This window comes from Erithacus rubecula, assembly GCF_903797595.1.
Source record: "Erithacus rubecula genome assembly, chromosome: 3".
Lineage (NCBI taxonomy): Eukaryota > Metazoa > Chordata > Aves > Passeriformes > Muscicapidae > Erithacus > Erithacus rubecula.
Window position 1 is genome coordinate 42,880,769 of NC_136689.1, and position 19,741 is coordinate 42,900,509.

The following is a 19,741-nucleotide window of genomic DNA, read 5'->3' on the forward strand; positions in this document are numbered from 1 at the left end:
CAATCACCTTTTGTTCTGTAGACAGCACATGGATACTTTTTACTCTTCCCACTCAGTAACTCAGCATTGTCTGGAAGATCAAAGGGAAGTTAAATAAACCAAGCAGGATTGCATTGCTCAGTTTAGCAACCCACCACCTTCAGGCTGACTTCATGCAGATAACTTCTTGTTTAGTCTCAGAGCCTTCCTCTTTCTTTCTGCACATCTTGGCATTTCTTTAAAAAACCTTGTAAAAATACCATTTCTTAAAATACCACTTTTTTGGCGGTAGGGGCAAACAAAGTTGCCACATGTCACTTGATTAGGCAGAGTGAATTTTGAAAAATAATTTAACTTCAAGTGACACTCATGCTACACTTAATCTTAGACAGCAAGTCTATAGTCTAGAAGTCCACTTATAGCTAAAAATTACAAAATTGAGCCTAAAGAATACATGTCCACCAAATACAAAGGGTTTTATGAAAACGTGGTTTGGTTGGGATTTTTTTTTTTATTGTTGATTGTGATGAATGTTTAGTGGCAAAAAAAAAAAAAAGAATATTTGTGCAATTATTGCCATTGAAAAATTGCTCAATGGACACACTCTCCTCCACATTTTCTAGGAAATAAGCTGGTACTAAGGTCCATAAAGAAAGGCCCCACTCCTTCCCCTGACAATCTGAAACAACTTTTTTGTGTTAGTTCAAAAGTGGGAGTGTTTCTTCAGATTTGGCATATTACCAGTTCCATCAGTGTACAGAAAGAGGGTACCACTGCCATGGACTTGTTTTGTAAGATTGGTCCTTGATTTTTCCTTGCAAGGTGATCTCAGCTTCATTATTGACAACAGTCCTTTTTCCACTCACCTAACTCAAGCCCACAGGGCCAACAAATTCTCCTTTGCTTTTGCAGCAGATGGTAACAGGGATGCCCAGGTAAAGGACTCAGTTGTCTGATGGACATTTTGTGTCTCCAGGGCATTGTTCCTGCATCAGTAAAAAGGATATTTGGAGGCTGTGGAGTGCACATGGGAAATGTGTGCTCTGGGATGCATTAAGTCTGTGTACAACTGCAGTTTACCCTGGGCAAATCAGCTGTGCTGGGAGAGGCTCCAAAGCTTGAAGAAGGTTGTGGCAAGCAGCATGGGCAAGTGGTTATTTTGTCCCCAAAGCCATTGTTTGTGACAGTGTAGACAGGGTTGGTGTTTACAACATGTGGCAAGCAGGGCATGGGTGAGAGGAAGGGATTTACCGTGCCCAGCTTGATGGGGCTGTATTTGGACCAAGCACAGGGATACCCAAATCCTTACTTGTAGTTCCCATTGTCCCAGAGGGTGCTGATATCCACTGACCAGAGCCCTTGGGGATCTGCTGAGGGAGGGCTCTGAGTTCTGGCATTTGGCTGAGGTCAAGCCTGTGGAAATAGGAGATACACCCACTGGCATATCTCTAATCCTAAAGGATGGATTAGAGATGCTTGCTCTGATTATTGCATGCCATAAACATAGAGTGAACAGGTGACACTGAACATGTATTCAGAAATAGCTCCTTTTTTTTAAACAGTGGAATTTTATTGCATATGAAAACACAGTTAAAATATTTGTTGCAATCAATAATCACAAGATCTCTTCCTTATGGATATATAGCATCAAAAATATATCCCTTTACTAGAAAAGATATTCTCCTCTTCTAAAAGTCAGTCACCATTTATTAAAGAGATTACTCTTTCCTTAAAAAATGAGTTTAGGTCTATGTACATTGGTATTACATACACAAACACTGACACATGCACAAATTCCATCAGTGGAACTGCTCAAAAGGTTCCCTACCCTTAAATTCTTCTCCACCTTTTTTTCTAGACACAGAGAGCTTCTTTTGTTTCTACTTTCCCCGTTCCTTGCTCTTCCATTCCATGTCCGACACTGACATATTGTACTGCTTTTGTTTTTAAAATGTTTACAGTTTTAGAATATTTAATGCTTAACTAGAGGCATGTCAGTAATTCAGTACAGCCATTAAGGCTCTTCGTACAGGTAAATACAACCCCTCAGTGGTTGCTATCCCTGCAGGAGACAGGTATTGCTACATTTCTCCTTCCCAGAGCCTTCTAGACCAAGACAGAGGCATCCTGGTCGCTGGTGTTCAGGGTTATGTTGCTGTTCACCACACTTTCTGCATAACTAACTGAATGAGGGACCTGGTAGTGACTGCAGGGCCCACAGAAACATGGGAATGGACAGTACTTCAAGCAGACATGATAAAGGTATTTCCTGAATTTTTCCCCAGCAAAGGCATAGATAAAAGGATTGAGACAACAGTGACTGAATGCAATGGTTTCAGTCAGGTGCATTGCATAGTCCAATGACTTAATTTGGTCACAATCTGTGAATAAATCATAGTGATTTAAAGTATCAAGAAAAATCAGTACATTATAGGGGGACCAAAACAGAAAAAACACCAGCACCACAACCAAGATCAGTTTTATGGCTCGTGTTTTCTTCTGATTTTTGCAGGACAGCAGGGTTTTGATGATCCCACAGTAGCAATAGAATATGATACAGACTGGGACAAAAAATCCAATGGTGTTCAGCTCCACATTGCAGAACACTGGCCAGATGTTCTCCAGCTTCTCTGGGAAGACATAAATGCAGTCATTTTCTACGAGCTGGGAGAACACAAAATGTGGCACTGACACTAGAACTGCTACTGCCCACACTCCGCAGGCCACCAGAAAGCCGTGCCTCACTGTTCTGGATTTCAGAGAATACGTTGCCCGGACAATGGCCAAGTACCTGTCAATGCTGATAACAGTGATGAAGAACATGCCCCCGAAGAAACCAATGTAATACAGTGAGGAAACAGCTGTACATGCAATAGTCCCGAGGGTCCATCCACGGACCGTGTTGGATGCCCAGAATGGGAGGGAGATCACAAAGAGAAGGTCAGAGACAGCCAAGTTCAGGAGATAGATGTCAGTGATGCTCTTTTTGTTGCCTTTCACAATGGCAAAAACCACCATTAGATTCCCTGTGAGGCCAAGAGCAAACACCACAATGTAAAATATTGGCAGAAATATCTTCCCAAACTCTAGGATGTCGGTTTTGTTGCAGGCGAAAGCATGTTCATCGTAAACATACTCAGCTGTGGTTTCTGCATATGCTTCTGTCATGCTGAATTTGCTGCCTAGAGGAAAAATGGAAAGAGTATAGAAAATAGTATTAGAGTGATGTTATATGTGCTGTGGTAAATACTGAGTTGCTGCACCAAGCATGCTTTGGGATTTTGTTGCTATTTATTTTAGTGAGGGTTGTATTCCTGCGGGGCTGACAGTACTTACGTTATGACAAAAGCCCAGACTCTGCTGTTACATGTACTTCACTGAAAATTAACCCTTTAAGATAAGAAAAATAAAATGGTGAGAATTTCAAGGGCTGTGACATAAGCCCCTACGTACTGCAGTGCCACAGGGGCAGCTGCAAGCTGAGACCTGGCGGAGCTGTGCATGCGGCGCACGGCAGCACCACGAGCAGTGCAGGCGCTCTGCCAGCCTGTGGGCAGTGCCTGGCAGGAAGCGGCAGTTCACAAGTAGATGTTTAGCAGATTCAGCGCCTGTCAACACCCCAAGAACCCCATCTCCCCCTCTCTCTAACCCTGGGCTGCAAGGGTGGCAAGACACCCAGTTTAGCCGGGTCGGAGCTGATGCTTGCTGATAAGGGAGGAGCAAGTTGCATCGGGACACTGCTGGCAGCAAGTGTATCTTTGATGAGGCTTTTCTAAAAATTGTCCTCTGATCAAAAGAAGAGAAAATATATTGACCCTTTTCCTTAGGCAACAAAGTGTCTTGTGACTGCTCCTGCTCTGGCTGTGAGGCTGGAGGCAGGAGTTCACCTTGGCTGAATCCAAACAGAGTACGGGGTGCAGGTGTGTGACCTCTGGGCTCACTGGTCTGTACATCCAAAATCCCAGAGCATCTGTCAATTCATGTGCTCTTCTTTGGGATGTGGTGTTCAAGTCTCTGTTTGTAAGGAATAGGAGTGCAGATGTTGCTGTATTCCATCTGCTCCCTTGCTGGGTAAAGAGCTTGAAAGTATCCATCACTGGGTCTCGCAGTATGAGGTGAAAGAAAGTGAGTGTGATACATTGTGCAGAAGCCCAGGGAGATCACAACATGGCCAAACCAACCTGTTAAGGCTGAGACTGAAAGAAAAGGTCACTGATAACAAAACTACAACTATTAACTACCCCTTGGCCATGGTGTCAGCATCTTCTTACAGGAATCCCCTGCTGCCAGAAGGGACTCAGTTCCGTGGCCATAGGCTGTGTCTAATAGAGATGTTTACATCTCCTATTAGTGGGAGAGATACAGTCAGTACAGACAACAAAGAGCAGTGCATTCTCATCCAAGGCAGCTCAGGACATATCTGCTTTAAGGACAAGACAGTCTGCTTTCCAGACTGCTGACCACACTGATGAAACTTCTTTTTCCTTATTTTCCCAAATATAAGGCAAGCATGGATACACTGTTCAGTGGCAGGCACTGATGGATGGTGTAGAGCTACTCTGACTCCTGACACTTACAGCTAATTTATTGGAATCCCAGCCTACAGGTCCACATTTCATCAACAGCAGCAGTTTTTATATCTTCTGTTTCAAATAGGCCACACAAAATTAAACATGAAATAATGATGTCCTCATATTTGAGACAGTTTTCTATGACATGGTGGTAACTACAACAATCTTGCCCATGAGTATCTAATGTGATGATACCAACATTTTCTCCTAATGCCTCATTACCAGAGCATTTTTTTGTGGTGTAGGCTGTGAAGTTTTAGCCTATTATTTTTGTAGCAATATCTTAAAGAGGGTGGTTTTTTTGTGCTAGCTGCAAACATATTTTTTAAATCTGAATTCAAACACTAATGATTAGTGACTGCAGATTCTAGAAAACATCTTTGTGGTTTACACAGGAAAAGTGGGCTAGAAAAGGCTGTCTCAGCACTGGTAGCTCTGGGGCATGGGCACAGTGTGGGGAAAGCTGTTTGCAGCAGGCAGGCACATCCACGGGCAGAGCAGCTCTTGCAGTATCTGTCCACTTGAACAGGGAGCTGAGTCTGCATTCAGAGTCTGTTCAGCCCTGCCTGTCAGCCCAGTTCAATTCTCCATCCTCTGGAGAGTAGGCATCTGGCACCAGCAGAATTAAAGGAATACAAACAGGAAAAGCTTAGGTGCTGGGGCAGAAGCTGACAGCAGGTACAAGCAAGACACTTATTTTCTACTGGTGAGATAAATGGAGTCGCCATCTCTTTATCTCCCTGTTGAGTGATACAGATATGAGCCAGAGACATTTTACATAATCTCAATAATTCATCATTTTCTGTTCTCCCATCCTCATTTCTTTCTTCCCTTATGAGACGAAATGTATGCAGAGAAAGCATCAGGGCACACCAAGCCTCCTGTGATGAATATGTGTCAGTCTGTCAGTCCTGCCAGCTCCTTTGCCACTGAGCTGTTACTGCATCCATCAGTGCAGCTGCAGAGCCTCTGCCTTTCTCTGTGGCTCATGTGCTCCACAGCTGGATCTTCACTGATGCTGCGGTACCTGAGGGCTGCAGAAGTGACTGACTGGGGCAGGAGCACCTGGCCTACAAGATGACACTGGGTTTGGTCAGCCTCAACAGGAGATGTCTCAAGAAGGATTTAGGGAGAAAGTGTAAGGGTGAAGCAGACAACTTTTCTCAGGGGAATATATAGCAGTAGCCATGAGAAATCACTACTTAATGTATTGTAAAAAAATTTATGCCATGATTGTGTTCAAACAACAGGACAGGGCTCCAGGGAGGTTGTGGGATCTAGTCCCTGCAGGTACTTGAAGTTCACCTGGCCTTGCTCTATGCATGGGTTTGACAAGAGACCTCCAGAAGTCCTGTCCTATCCTTGTGACTCTGTGGCAATGTCAGACAGTTGTCATGCTGTTTCTGCAAAGTGTCCCAGCTTCTTCTCTGCCATGTCAGCTCCTGTTCCAGACATGCCATTCCTGGTGTGACAACCAGAAGTCTCATCAAACAAAGAAGAAAAAATTAATTTAAGCTTTCTGGTATCCACTTTACACCTTTGCTAATTGTGCCATGACCTTGAGAGGGCTGTTTGGTGGTGCTTGCCTTGACTGTGTGATTTGTAAAATCCCTGCTCTGGAGAGAGGGAACTCACATCTCTCTAAGAACCTCTAGCTATTCTGGTTTTTAACATGCTTGCTCCCTTGATTCATATCTAGAAAGACAGCTTGTCTGTCTGGAGAATTTCCATATATATGTCCGAAGAAGTCACTGCGCTCTGTTGGACACAGGATATCACACATAAAAGGAAATGCAGCTCCCAGCAGGGGTTAGCCCTCAGGTCTGGCAGACTTCTGCACAGAATTCCAAACTGGCATTGCCTGGAGAGAAACCTTCTTCACTGGAGTGCATTTACACACATGTGCAGGAGAAACTCCTGGCCTTAGTGAAGTAAACAGAAACATCACTTGTGGTGGGATATTTCCTGAAATACCTTTTCAGTCAAGTAATCTTCTCTAGTTCACTGATGAGAATCATTCATTTCTACAGTAAAAAATGTTTTCCTTTGCCCTTGGATGGGTATTTGTGGGGTCTGTGGCACCAACAACAGGAAGGGTAAGATTCTGTATTGCATGTCCAGAGGCAAGCAAGGACTGCACTTACCAAGACAACATTGGTGTCTGAATCTGCTGGCGGACTGTAGCTTGTTCACTCTCTAACTGCTGGGTTTCATATATCAGCAGTCACTCATATCCTTCCCCCACCACTCATCCTGCACAGGCAGTGCCACCAGTACTGTTTGAATATTTAGGTGCTCTGATACGACCTTGCTCAGTGTAAATTGATGACACTCAGTGGGTAGGCTGCAAATTTCAAAGTGCTCCCAAAACCCAAACCATGCCAGATAGGGATAATACATTGAAATTATATTGCACCTTTAAGAGAGAAACTTAGATCTGACCATCCTGTATATTTTCCTGTCAGATATTCTCTGTCTCCCTCTCAAAGTCCACTGCAGCACATGCTACAGGTTTCTCACCATCAGCTTCAACCCAATTTTCTCTTTAATGCTTACAATAAATGTTCTCCTAAGGGACAGAGTGAACTGAAGAGTGTAGAGGACACAGCAGGACTGCAAGGCTTTGAGGTTTCTCCACCAGATATTTTCCCTTGCTGACTACAAGATTCACTTCTGCTTCTCATGGAACTGCTCAACCACTTTTCTCTCTCTCCGGATTTCCCCATCGATTTTACACCCTACTCCTCACAAACACTTCTGCTCTTATTCATGTTTATAACTATCTCAAAGACCATAGTCTGCAAGACCAAGACCCCTGTTTCTCAACCCAGCTATTCCCAACCACCATGTGCACCCCTTGTAATACACAGGGAAGTGAAATTGTGAGAGGTCTGCAAGCTCCTCTAAGGAACAGAAGTTGCATTTCAATCTTCAAACAACATTGGCACCAGGCTGGGTGACACCAGAGCAAATCCTGTTTATATATCTGATCTTTCCAGGTGTCATCCCTGGCACTTCAGCCAAGTGCCATATTACATGTTTACTGCCAAAAAGAGGGAGATCTACAAGCAGTTTGCCTCCCTGTGATGCCACTTCTACCACCAAATTAAAAGAAGTGAAAGAAATGGCCAAATCCAGACCTCAGAGGGTCACTCTTCAGATTTGCACAGTATGTTATGAAAGTATTTCAACCTCAGAAAGATTTTCTCACCTTACTCAGCATTTCTGATGCTTACACGCTTTTCTCATGCTGGCAAAACATGTTTTCAGTGCACACTGAATGTTCTGATGAATCAGCTGGCCCTGGGAAGCTGCAGGCTTTGTGAGAACCCCTGTGAAACCCTACAGGTGTATGCATATCCCCTATTCACCCTTAGCTCTGAGTTGCCATCACCCTACCCAAGTAAAAATGCTCTTGCTTCTCTGCATGTGCAACTACACCCACCTGCTTCTTACCAGCTGGTGATTCCCATCAAGAACATAGGGATGACCTCAGGGACCTCCTAATGAAATTTTGTAGCTCTTGTGGCATTTCTAACACACAAAAGAAAGAGATTAAAGGAAATAACCAGAACTGGGTGAGATAGGAGTCTGGGTAAAAATTAACCAGCCCAGCCAAGCAGCTACCACAGAATCATTAGACTGCCACAGACACCTCTATCCACAGTTTAGATGGTACACCACCCAAAAATTAGGCTTACAGTTAATACATTAACCAGAGATGGGGCCCAGCTGCTAGTGCTACACCCTGCTAGTTCCTGTAATTCACTCAGCTTATTTTTCAGAGCAGGGTGGCTTCATTCATAGGAAATGGCCTCTGGAGCTACTTGGGATGATGTTAGATAGCCAGGGTCAAAAGCAAGCACATCCCACCAAATGCAGTTACTTTCAATTTTAAATTTCATTTTCATTCAGTCCTGAGGTGGGGAGATGCTCTCCCTATTCCACCTCTGCATGCAGACCCTTGAAAGTGGGAAGCAAGGTGAAAGGGCTGATCTAACCTAACCTTTAACTCGGGCAAAACAAATTTAAACTGTTAAGGGGCAGAGTGCAGCTAAGGCAAATCTGTGTGGCTTTATAGAAAAGGAGTTTTAGTTTGGGCATCTGATGGGATTGCAAAGTTGAAAAAGAAGGCTGTGTGGGTGAGTTGGAGCTCTGACTTGCACTGCATGTTTATTTAGTTAACACACATCTCCAGCCCAAAGCGAGACCAACAAAGCATTCCAATGGGATTTGGACTGGTTAGACAACAGATCTCTAAAGTCTGACATTCATGGAGGAAGCCTTGCTGAACTGGGAATATTGCTTGTAAAATGTCTGTGGAAATGACAAGTTGAAAGCCAAAACCATTTTGTGTTTTCATCATTGCTCCGAAAGTACATTGGCAATGAGAGCTGGCAGGGGCACACGATAGAAGGATTACAGGACTGGAGAGTGGTTCAGACACCACCAATCTGAGCAATCTAAGACTTTCTGGATGATTCACATTGGCCCTAATGGAGCCAAATGTAACCCAAGTGACATGCTTGAGAGTTAAACAACACAGGTCACATCTCAGCATGGGGGTCACGCCTCAGTGGGGGCATATCTGAAAGGAAACTTGACTGTAAGAAAAGCTGATGCAACCCTCAGGTGTTAAAAGTTTCCATACGGGAAAGAACAAAAGGGGGATGACTTTCCATTGCAGAGCTTGCTACAGGGGCTGCAGGCATAGTCTGGTAACACCTGATTTCACTTTTGCTTGTGTTAATAACTTTGCTAATTATTTGAGTGGGATTAGCTATTAGTGATGCAGGGAAATTCAAACCAGAAAAATACAAGACTGGAATAAGATGAACATTTTGAGCAGTGAGAGGTTAATGACTGGAACAGACTTTGGGTAGGAAAAGGACACTTTTGCACATCTGAGAGAAGGTATCCATCTGGGAAATGGATTTAGGCCAGACACAGTGGAGAAGCTCAGCAGGAGGGTGCCAGGTTAAACCCTACAGCCCTTGATAGGCAGGGAGGCAGACCAGGCTGGGGCACAATTCTCTGAACAACCATGACTCTTCTGGTAATAAAGGACTGAAAAAGCTGAACTGTCCTCTGCCTAGCATCAGCTAGCTCAAATCCTGGGATGTGACCCCTGGAAGGAGGCAGGGTGCTGTGAAACCATGGAGCAGCTGCTGGTATTGGGTGTGCAGTGAAGCTGTCATGATGGCTGTGGAAAAATGCAGCATAGTTTGGGGATGTTGTTATCAAATAGCCACTCTGTAGAAACCTGTGTGTTTTCCCACCCAACCAGTTCTTTTTTCATTCCTCCCCAGCTTCTGAGTGAGTGTAGAGTTGTGCCACATGCTCGCTGCCCCTCCAGTGCTTCTTCAATGACTTTAAGGTGAGGAAATTCCTTTCTGTAGTGTTTCTTCTTTCTTCTGTCATTTATTCTCAGATCAACTGGACTAGTTTTGTAGCCCCATCAGAATCCTGCAAACCTAATAATTGCTTTTCAATTTGGGTGATTTAATTTATAGAGGCTTCCCCCAGTAACTTTAGGATATGTTTTTTAAAAGCAAGCAGTTTTCTGGGATGCTTTGTTATCGAATTTTCCAATTCAAGGTGAAGTTGAAAGGTGCAGAAACATGATGCTGAGGCTTTCAAAGAATTAGGCCACTTAAAGTGTCATAAGTAAATGAGTCAGAAATAGAAGCCGATAAAACCACTGCTGATAAGAATATGACTGAATATTTCAGAGGCCTTGGATGCCTTTACAACGGTATTTAGGTCAAAGATATTTTAAAAAATGCCACTTCCCTGGTCGAATTCTACAGTTTTTGCACCAATATTACAAACAAAATTAGAAGCAGATGGCACTAGCTGAAGATGAGAAATATGTAAATCTACAAACTTAAACCAATGGCTTTTGGTGAATAAATACAGAAAAGTTCAGATTTTGATCATGGCAGGCAGGAGTCCAAAATCCCTAGGGTCTCTCTCACCTTTGCCTAGGGAATTATAGTTTTGGAAAGTGCTTTCTCAGTGATGCTCCATGCACACCTGGAGGTAACAGCAAGTAACCAGAGCACAAGATTTATATTATCCCATCACATCAAAAGCAGGTGTATTCATGATTTATAAAGAAAGCACAAAATCATGGACTTTCTGCTGGATGTCTCTGCCACTGTCAAGGGTTTTATCACCTGTCTTTCACAGCAGAGGTGCAGGATGTTTGTGCTACCACCACAGCAAAGTAGCACAGGGGACTGAACCCAGATGTCCTGGGCACATCTTGCCACCAGCAACGTTCCCCCATTTGCTGGTTTTGTTGCCCCACCAAGAGGACTTGCTCTGAGCCAGTTGGAAGGGACAGCTGCACCACAGCAGTGTGTGGTTTGCAGGGGCCAAGGAAAGCCCTGCCTAAACCCTGGCAGCTCAGCCCCGTGGTTGGTGGTGTATTTATAGATAAAGGTTTCAGTGGTTTCAACCCCTTCCCTCAGCACTGGGGAGGACAAAGCCCCTCTGAGGCTGACAGGCTGGACCTGCAGGAGCCTTGGTGCCTGCCCAGCAGGGAATAGGTTCAGGTGTCAAGCCATGACCAAGTGTCTTGAGCACATTAAGCTGTTTCAGAAACTGCTTCATGCATTTAGGAAAGATGACCCAACACTATGACTCAGAATCCTGAGTCTCTCCTGCATGTTAAAACTGAGGTTCAAAAATCACTGAAATGGTTCTGAAATTTGCATCTATGTCTCTCAGGGTGGTTTTGATCCTATGACCAGAAGCAAGAGACCTCTGCAGAGTTTTTGCACCCTGAGATGGTTTCCTGGCAGTGCCCTGCTCCCAGGGATTAGCCAGGGAATTGAAAATTAGGTAAATTATGAGTATTGCTGGAGAGCAGTATTTATTTTGGTCATCACAGAGGCTGGGGAGCACTTTAACTCAGCTGGTGGGGAAGCAGTGGCAGAGCTGAGGGAGCAGGTGACCTCCCAAGAGCTGTCCCCCCAGGGAACTGGGTGTTTGGGTTTGTCCTCTGACAGTGGTGCCTGGATGGTGACTGCCAGCATCAGGTTTTTCTTGGAAAATTTATTTCACAGGTATTTAATCTAGCCTGTTAGTTCCCCTAATTGTCCTTTCTGCTTGCACAGTTGCTCAGGCACTCTGTATCTATATTTTTTAAATGTATAGCTGACCATTTGCTAGTGTTTTCTCTTACCTTCACTTCCTCAGTATTTTTTCCCAGGCCTTCTCTTCTGAAAGTTCATTCAAATTTCTTTTGTATTTTCTGTTGAAGGGACAATAAAAAACAGATAATTATTTGTAGCTATAGGCACTGTTTCTACTTGTTTATGGTTAATTTTTTTTTCTGTCACCTCACTGCACTTATTGTGGCATCTATTTGCTTCCTGCCCCCACATCTTTTTTGTGATTAATTATTTCACATTGCCTCAGCAGCCCAGAGAAATCAGAGAAGTCTCCCTAGCAGTGGGAGATTCTTTAAATCATCTTCTCCATAGTTTCAGAGAGCAGAGCACATTAGACCTTCTCGCTTGCGTATGGATAAGATTTAAGTTCTGGACTCGGCAGCTCCTTCCTGGGAATATCAAGTTTTCTATGGGATCTACTCTCGATTTATTATGTGTTGACTTTTGTCAGTGTTCAGCTTTTTCTTTTCCCTTTTGGTCTTTTTCTGCACTACCCGAACCCTTTTGTTTCATTGCAGTTGCCATCTTTCATCCTGCCCCCAGTTCCCTGCCTCTGGCTGCACTGCCTGTACACAGGGCTTGCCCCAACAGATCAGATTTTGGGAACCACTGTTGTGGATCTGTGTACATATCACATAGGTAATTAGTGGGTTGCCACTGCTGTAACACCCAAATGTCTCACCCAAACCAGCAGACATCCTTATATAACATCTTTTCTGTGGAAAGCTGAGTCACATAAAAATCAAGTATGTTATGCATAAAGATAACGGTTTTCAAATGTCTTTAATTTCCATTGCTGTCTTGCTGTATGACTTCTATTGACTCTACCAGATTTTCTGCTTTGGACTGTCCTTCAGTGCCAGTGATGTTTTGGACATTGGTTCTCTGACCAAAACTACAAGCAAGCAATGCTGCTGAGTTGTGGAATCTCTGCAGACATCAAACAAAAAACTTCTAATGAAGTAGAAGGGCTGAAGTAGAATCTTCTTGGCCTCTCCTTCTAGGTTAATGTTACACATTAGTTATATATCAGCATTTATTAACCTTGAAGATTTCTATCCAGGGTGAATGTTCCTCTTACCACAAGATGCCACAAATATTTAGAGACAGAGTAAAATTTATCTGCCCTGGTTCACTTTGTTAACAGAAGTGCTTCCCTTTTTACTTTCGCAATTTGTAAACAGTACCCACATCATCTTTACCCCAATTAAATATCATTTAGGTACCAAACACTAAGCAGTGAAGAATTTCCTTAAATTCATGAGACACATTTTGTCTCATCTTGCTCTGTCAAATTATAGGGCAAATATAATTGTCTCTTACCTTACTTCATAGCTGCATTGGAAACCAGTGTTTTCTTCAAGCTGAGCCTGTTTGGACCTAAATGTATGTTTCCTCTTCTCTAATGCCCATGCCTGCATGAACGTGTTGGCTTCCTGGGCTGAGCTTCTGGGCTGAGCTGAGAAAGTATTGATGTGCTGTGCTTGGGTCCTGCTGGCTTCTTGTGAAATTGTGAAATAGGATGCAGCCCTTCAGAGGGGCAGAAGCACTTGCAGTGGACAGGATTTGCAAAGAGACAGAAACACCTTAAGTGCCATGACAGCATGTCAAAACTGTCACCCCCTTAGTTTCCCCTGTTCCATGCAGCACACAGGATTACAGGTATGGGATGGTAAAAGGTGGGGCACAGGGTAGCACTGGGGAGCTCCACAGCTCTAGACAACTCACTGATGGTCAGTTAAAAAAATGCAGATCTGGAGCTGGCAAAACTGGGTTTAGTGGTAACAGAGAGAACAAAATTAGTATCTAATATGCATAAGGGTCACTGCCTATAGTACGTTGTGTATAGATCAGTGAAGAGAGAAGAAGGTATAGAAGCATGTTGGAAAACATAAAAAATGACCCAAAACAGATACTAGAAAAAGACAGAAGGAAAATCAGAGTGAACATTGCACTCATCCAGGGAAGGACTGGAAATGCTGACAGCTCTCTCTGACACCTCTCTTCACCACAACCACCAGCCTTAGGACCCAAAGGAGCCAGGAGAGGTGAGCATAACACCAGGAAAATGAATAGAAACAATGTGTGTGCAAAAAATTGAAACTGCAATCATGTTCTTGTTTTTCTGCAACCAGCAGATCTAAACTGATAAAAAATTGGAGCCTTGAGAATGCCATTACACTCACAACAAATGCTTGGCTCTACCTATATATACCTTGTGCCTCCTCTTTGCCTGTAAAAACGATTTTTATCATAATGTCTCTCTACGGCCCAGAACCAGGGAGTCTGAGGGTTTAAAATATTGGGATGTTCATTAATCAAAGACCCTTCTTGGTCCCTGGCCCAAGCATCCTGCTCAGGGCTGCACTATGAGTGCAGCACAGCTGGGATGCTGCCACTGGGGCACAAGAAGCAGTTCCTCTGGGGTGGAACCAGGCAGGAGCTGTGCACTGGGTGTGTTGTGAGAAACAGACACTGTGTCCAGCTGGCTGATGTACAATAGCAAGGCCCTCCAGGACACAAGGAATGTGGTCCTGGAAACATCCCCAGGTACTGTCCCTGTCTCAAATGTCAAGGGAGATAAAAATGCCTTCTCCCCAAAGGCAGACTAGTGCTGTCTTCAGGCAGGTTGACCTAGGTGGGATTTTGGGGGTGGAGAGTATCTTCCAGGTAGCTTGTGAGTTGGTTAGCAAGTTGTCAGGCAAACATCTTCATTTGAATTCAGCTCTCACATTTCTGTCAATTACATTTTGTATTTTTTACTGTGTTATGCTTTATTTAGCAAATGTCCCATCAGCTACACAGCAATGTAATTAAGGTCAAACCATGGGCTTCCAACATCAGCCAAATTACACAACTGATGTCAACCAGGTGGGCCAGGACAAAAACCTGTGGAAATAATTAGGGAAATACTCCTGGATAGGTGTTAATGAGGGACAGCAAAGATACACTGCTGGAAATAAAGTTTAAAGGGTAGGAAATTATAAAAGGCCAGAGTAATGGATTTTCAAAACTCACTTTTTCTCTGACAAGTGGCAGTAGACCCATCCTCCACATTCTTTACAAACAGAGGTAAAGCACTTTGCACTGTTTTCAGGACAACATCAAAAGACTGGTTTCTCCCCACAATCTGAAAGAAGGATCTATGGTTGCCAAAATTATGAACTTGCAGAAAGATAGTTTCTGCTGGGTGGTACAAAGGAAATGTTCTCATTGTGTGAGAACCATGAGATTCAGAGTGAAGGCTTCCTCAATGCCAGTGATAGTCTGATAGTATTAGAGCAGCACTGCCCTGTGTGTAGATTGCTGTTATTTAAATTTGTCTTCCATGTCCTCAGAGAATGATGAAGGGCTGTGTTCCTCCATCCACCACCTCCATGAGCCTTGTAAGGAAGGCACAGACAGACCAGTAAGAGCTTCCCCATACCTAACAGCAGGAGAGGCTTCTCCAGGCATTGCTTACCTCCAGGTAGAAAGAAACTTCTAGCAGGGTTTTCCTGAAGGTTGTCATCAACCTCTGCCTCCTGTGCTGCCCAGAATTTAACTGGAGCCAAGCAAAGGACAGGCTATTATCCTCAAAAAGAAACGAGGTTTGCCAAATTTTACCCACACAGGTTTTATCTGGAGACTTCAATTAAAGAGAAACCAAGTCAAGTTGACTCACAGAGATGCCCAGCAGGTGTCTCCAGGAGATAAAAAAGGCTTTCTGCTGTATTCTGCTGTGAGTGATAAACCTAGATAAGAGTGCTACTCATTAACATCATAGTGCACTTGTAGTGCAACACAGACAGATGTGAAACCAACACGACCTGAAAGACAACTGGCACATCAACCATATCTCTGCTCTCCATCTTCAGCCTCTGTTCACACTCTGCTATTGAGGACAGCTCAGGAATAAAAAATTCTGAGGAAGCTGCTGAAAAGGCTTTCATCCTGGCCCATGCACAATGGAGGAAAACATATTTTGTTTCTCCAAGCTAAAACAAAAAAAGACATTGCATCCCTTGTAACCAGAGAGATTTTTCCTGGGAAGGGCTAGGAACAGTGTGCTGCTTTCCCAACTGTGAGGCACACAATGATTTTACAGGAAGAAATCAAGAGTAAAGGGTGTATGTGCAGGGACACTGTGGGTAAAGAAGGGCAAACACCGTGTTCTTTTTATTCTGTCTCCCTCTGAGTGACCTTCCAGATTTGAAAACTCTCTCAATATCTGGGAGTCCAGAGATACTTCAACACCAGTGGCATCTCCCCCTGCTCTGTGGCCAGGCTGCCAGGTCAGCTCAGGGAGGCAGGGTTTTGCAGAGCATCACTGGCAAGTTCAAGCTTTGTGGACTAAAGCACTTGGTAAAGAAATGTCTAGCCTGAAGGATGAAAATGCTGTTCTCCCCAGCACACTCTGCTTTTGCTGCCACGAAGGAAAGCCTGATGGTGGTGATTTTCTACAAAACAAGGCTCTCTTGGTTCCCAAGAGTTTCACTGGAGTCCCCTCTTCAGGGCCAATGGAACAGTAGTGGCCTGGGGGTACCTCCCAGGATGGAGTCCCCCAGGAGCTCTGCCATGCAGAGCTGCCCTGCACTGCTCAGCAGCATGACACACATCATAGCCATGACTACACTGGCCCCTGCTGGACATTTTTTCCTCTTAATTTCTCCAAACTCTCATATTTTCTGCCAGCTGGGTAGAGGTGCTTCTGGAGGTGCATCCCTGCCACATTGGTATCCTGCTCCTCCCATGCTGTCTGGCACTTTTGGTGCAGATTTGAGTACCACCTGCTCACACACAGACACACACAAAACTCACAGAAATAATTTCTATGCCTCACTTTTGAGAGAAAATCCAGCAGAGAGAGCTTCATCTGTTCTTGCCACTGTTCTGCAGAGATGTAAGAAGACAACTGAGCTCTGATATCTTTCCTGCCACCAGTGGGAGATGCATTTATCCTGCATTAAAAAGGTGAGGATGCAGAAATTATCCAGACTGAGGAAGAGAGAAGTTGTGTCTAGGGCTGAAAATGTTTCATCCTGGGGGCTGCTGAAGGGAAGAGCCACAGAAAGCTGAAGGCTTGCATAGTTTCTGCAAGCAGAAGGAGAATGGCTTGAACAGATATAAAAATTAAGAGAAACATTTATTTTCATATTAGAAATGTCAGAGAAGGGATAAGGGCATTGAAACTGTTTAGTGCTTAGGCTCACTCATGCCTTGGTGATCCCATTGTGCTCCTGAGCTCCAGCTGTCACAGAGATAAGGTGCTGTCCTGCCCTGGATAGGTGGCAGAGGTTCAGCCAGGTGTCCTGCAGAGGTGTCCTCCTCCCCTGGGAGGTGATGTGCCTGTGAGCTGCTCAGACCTGCCTGTTTCAGGGTGTGCCTGAGTTACACCAATCACTCACATCGTGAGGCTGCCCTGCTTGTGAGATCAGCTCCAACAAAAACAGCAAGACCCAAGAAAGATGGGAAGAGGCCTTTGACTGGGCAATCACATCCCTCCCCAACCAGGCTCATCCAGGTAGGAGGAATGGCTGCAGAGCCACACTCCAGCAAGCTGCTGTTCAAAATGCTGAATAAAGAAATGCCTTTTGTCCCTCCTCCCCCCCGCCCCCTTGTGCTGCTTGTGGGAGTTGGAGCTGCTGGGTACATTTGCACCAGCACCACCCTTCTCTCTGCAGAGCTGCAGCTGAGCACAGGTCAGGGCAGTGCAGTGCTGGGGACACCGAGATGTGCAGGGATGGTGGTGCAAGGTGTGCACGGGCACAGACACAGATGCAGACATCAGGAGAGAGGAGAGTGGAAATGCCTCCTGCCTTGCACTGAGCATGGACAAAAGACCCAAGGAAAACACCCAACATTGCTCTTTGCTCTCAGCCCAGCTGGATACCTGAGCATCAGGGAACAAGACCCATTTCCTCTACTCCTTGTTGTATAGGAAAGGCAGCTGGTTTGCAAACATTTCTTGCTGCACACACAGATCTCTTTACCTTGCTGAGTGCTGCAGTCAAGGTTGGTGCTGACTCAAACACCAAGGGCAATCAATACTTTTGCAATGTCCTGGCAGTCTGTGTCTGGTCCGGGCTGTGTCCTTTCTTCTGTCCATCCTCACGTTCTGCACACACATTCACACCTTCTCTGAACTCAGGCATGTGGAGGATGACAGAGACTGCACATCCTCCAAGGGTGCCAGGTGAAGAAACGGATTAATGTCTTGGCAATGCAGACCTGCATGCACGTCACACATGCATTAATGTTAGTAGGAAATATGCCTGAATATCGGAGCATGGTGAGGAATAAACATTTGCTGGGGTGACACAGCAGACACTGCTGTTTGCTTGGTGGCACTTTTCTCTTGCATAGAGCTCATCCAACGTGGTAAATCTGACCCAGCTGCTGGCATCAGCATTACACTGGCTGCACTGACTGCTGGAAAGCACAGCAGACCTGCAGGCACACCTGGCATCCCGGAGAGCTACGTGGGGTCAGAATAGAGCACACGTCAGCAGAGGCTGTAGGAACCCAAATCAGTGCTATTTTGAGGTGGGGATTTCTGTGACCTGTCTCTGTACATTTTGGCATTTTAGCCAAGTCAGCAGAAACACAGATTTACCTGGAGCAGGAGCTCACTGCTCAGAGGTCATGCGTCAGAACTGACGCACTACAGTAGCAGTTTTGCTTTGCCCAGTATTACATGCTTCCTTTAAGAGACATTAACCTTTAAGTTATATTAACAAAATTTGAATATCAGCCCACACATAAGAGATAAACCCAACATATTCTGACTTAAGTTATAATTGCCTTTCAATTTACCAAACTATTTTTACATCTGGACAGAGCACCTAAAGTCATTGGGTTTTTTTCTGTCATGAGGCACCTTTCTGAATCCTCTTCTGGTGCAGTCATTAATTTCCATGCTGCTTCATAATTGGTATACATATGTATGTATATATAATAAATGTTTTCAAGAGGCTGAAAATATAACAGGTTTCTCCTGGATATGATACAATTGGCTTGGGGAGTCAGGCTTGAGGAGTTTCATGCATGCTAATGTAGGCCCATCTCTGTGCAGGAGTGTCCTTTAGCTAAGAGAAGAGTGGGACACAAATACCCTTCATTAACCTTTCTTTTCCCCCTCCTTAAAGTTTTGCCTGACCAACAGGTGTAGCTGGATGTTACCAGAGCAGAAAGAGGCAGAGCTGTGCTCCTGGCTGGCAGGGCTCCTCCAGAAGGCACCAAGTCAGCCCCATCCCCAGGCTCCAGGCACTGGCCTGAACAAGTGACCTGAAGGCCAGAGATTCTGCCAAGGATTTAATAAGTTTGTCTCCATACTGCCCTGGGAAGGAGGCTTCAGCACAGTGCCAGAAAAAGGCAGATATGGACTAACTTCTTACTCCAGGATACTGTTTTGGGACAAGAGACTATGATTTCCTGTGCTGAAGTGGCAGTCCTGCAGCTCAGAACTGAGATGAGGAACAATCTGCTTGGTCCCACTTCACACTGTTTTCTGAGAGATCTACCAACATCATAACTGGCATGTCCTCATGCCACTTTTTGCTGCTGTAGTTGAACAGCATGGTCCTCAAACATACCTGTACAACAGCTGCACATGTTTGCACAGTGTGGCAAGTGATGAGCACCCCTGATGCCACTGCAGTGTTCCAGCCTGTCAAGGCCTTTCCATCCAGACATTCAGAGAACATCATGAGTGACATCAGACAAAGTCTCCATCTTTCTAAGAGACCCTCTGTAAAGGGACCCTCTGGTGCAAGTAACACCAGTAAATCAAAAGAAAACGAGTATGTATTTTAGGCTTAAGTTTGAATGTGGGTAGAAGTTACTCTGGTCTCTGCTGTAAGATGATGTGCTGAAGCCAGAACACGATTACATCTGACTGTTTCATGTGCCAATATCATCCTAAATCTTCTTTAACTGCATCATCTCAGCAAAAGGAAAAAGCAAGACCAGGATACAAAGGTAAGCAGCAGATATAAGCAGCAGCAATAAAACAGCTGTGGTGGGACACCT

The 19,741-nt window shown here is 44.6% G+C and overlaps 1 protein-coding gene across 2 annotated transcripts; it reads right to left on the minus strand.

Moving 5' to 3' along the window:
• Window positions 1–1,580: 1,580 nt before the first annotated feature.
• Window positions 1,581–13,363, minus strand: CX3CR1 (C-X3-C motif chemokine receptor 1). 2 transcript variants are annotated; one of them, XM_079301861.1, is made up of 3 exons: window positions 13,055–13,363; window positions 11,743–11,811; window positions 1,581–3,161 (listed from the first exon to the last, which is right to left on the minus strand). In XM_079301861.1, exon 3 carries the CDS (start codon window positions 3,145–3,147, stop codon window positions 2,086–2,088), a length of 1,062 nt encoding a protein of 353 aa, XP_079157987.1. In that variant the 5' UTR covers window positions 3,148–3,161; window positions 11,743–11,811; window positions 13,055–13,363; the 3' UTR covers window positions 1,581–2,085. The 2 variants fall into 2 exon arrangements, with proteins under 2 accessions (XP_079157987.1, XP_079157988.1); XM_079301862.1 differs by lacking the exons at window positions 11,743–11,811; window positions 13,055–13,363 and adding an exon at window positions 3,316–3,553.
• Window positions 13,364–19,741: the final 6,378 nt, after the last annotated feature.

What these genes read in the sequence shown, in the direction of transcription:
- CX3CR1 (XM_079301861.1), bottom strand. Translation starts at nt 3,147, where the DNA reads ATGACAGAAGCATATGCAGAAACCACAGCTGAGTATGTTTACGATGAA.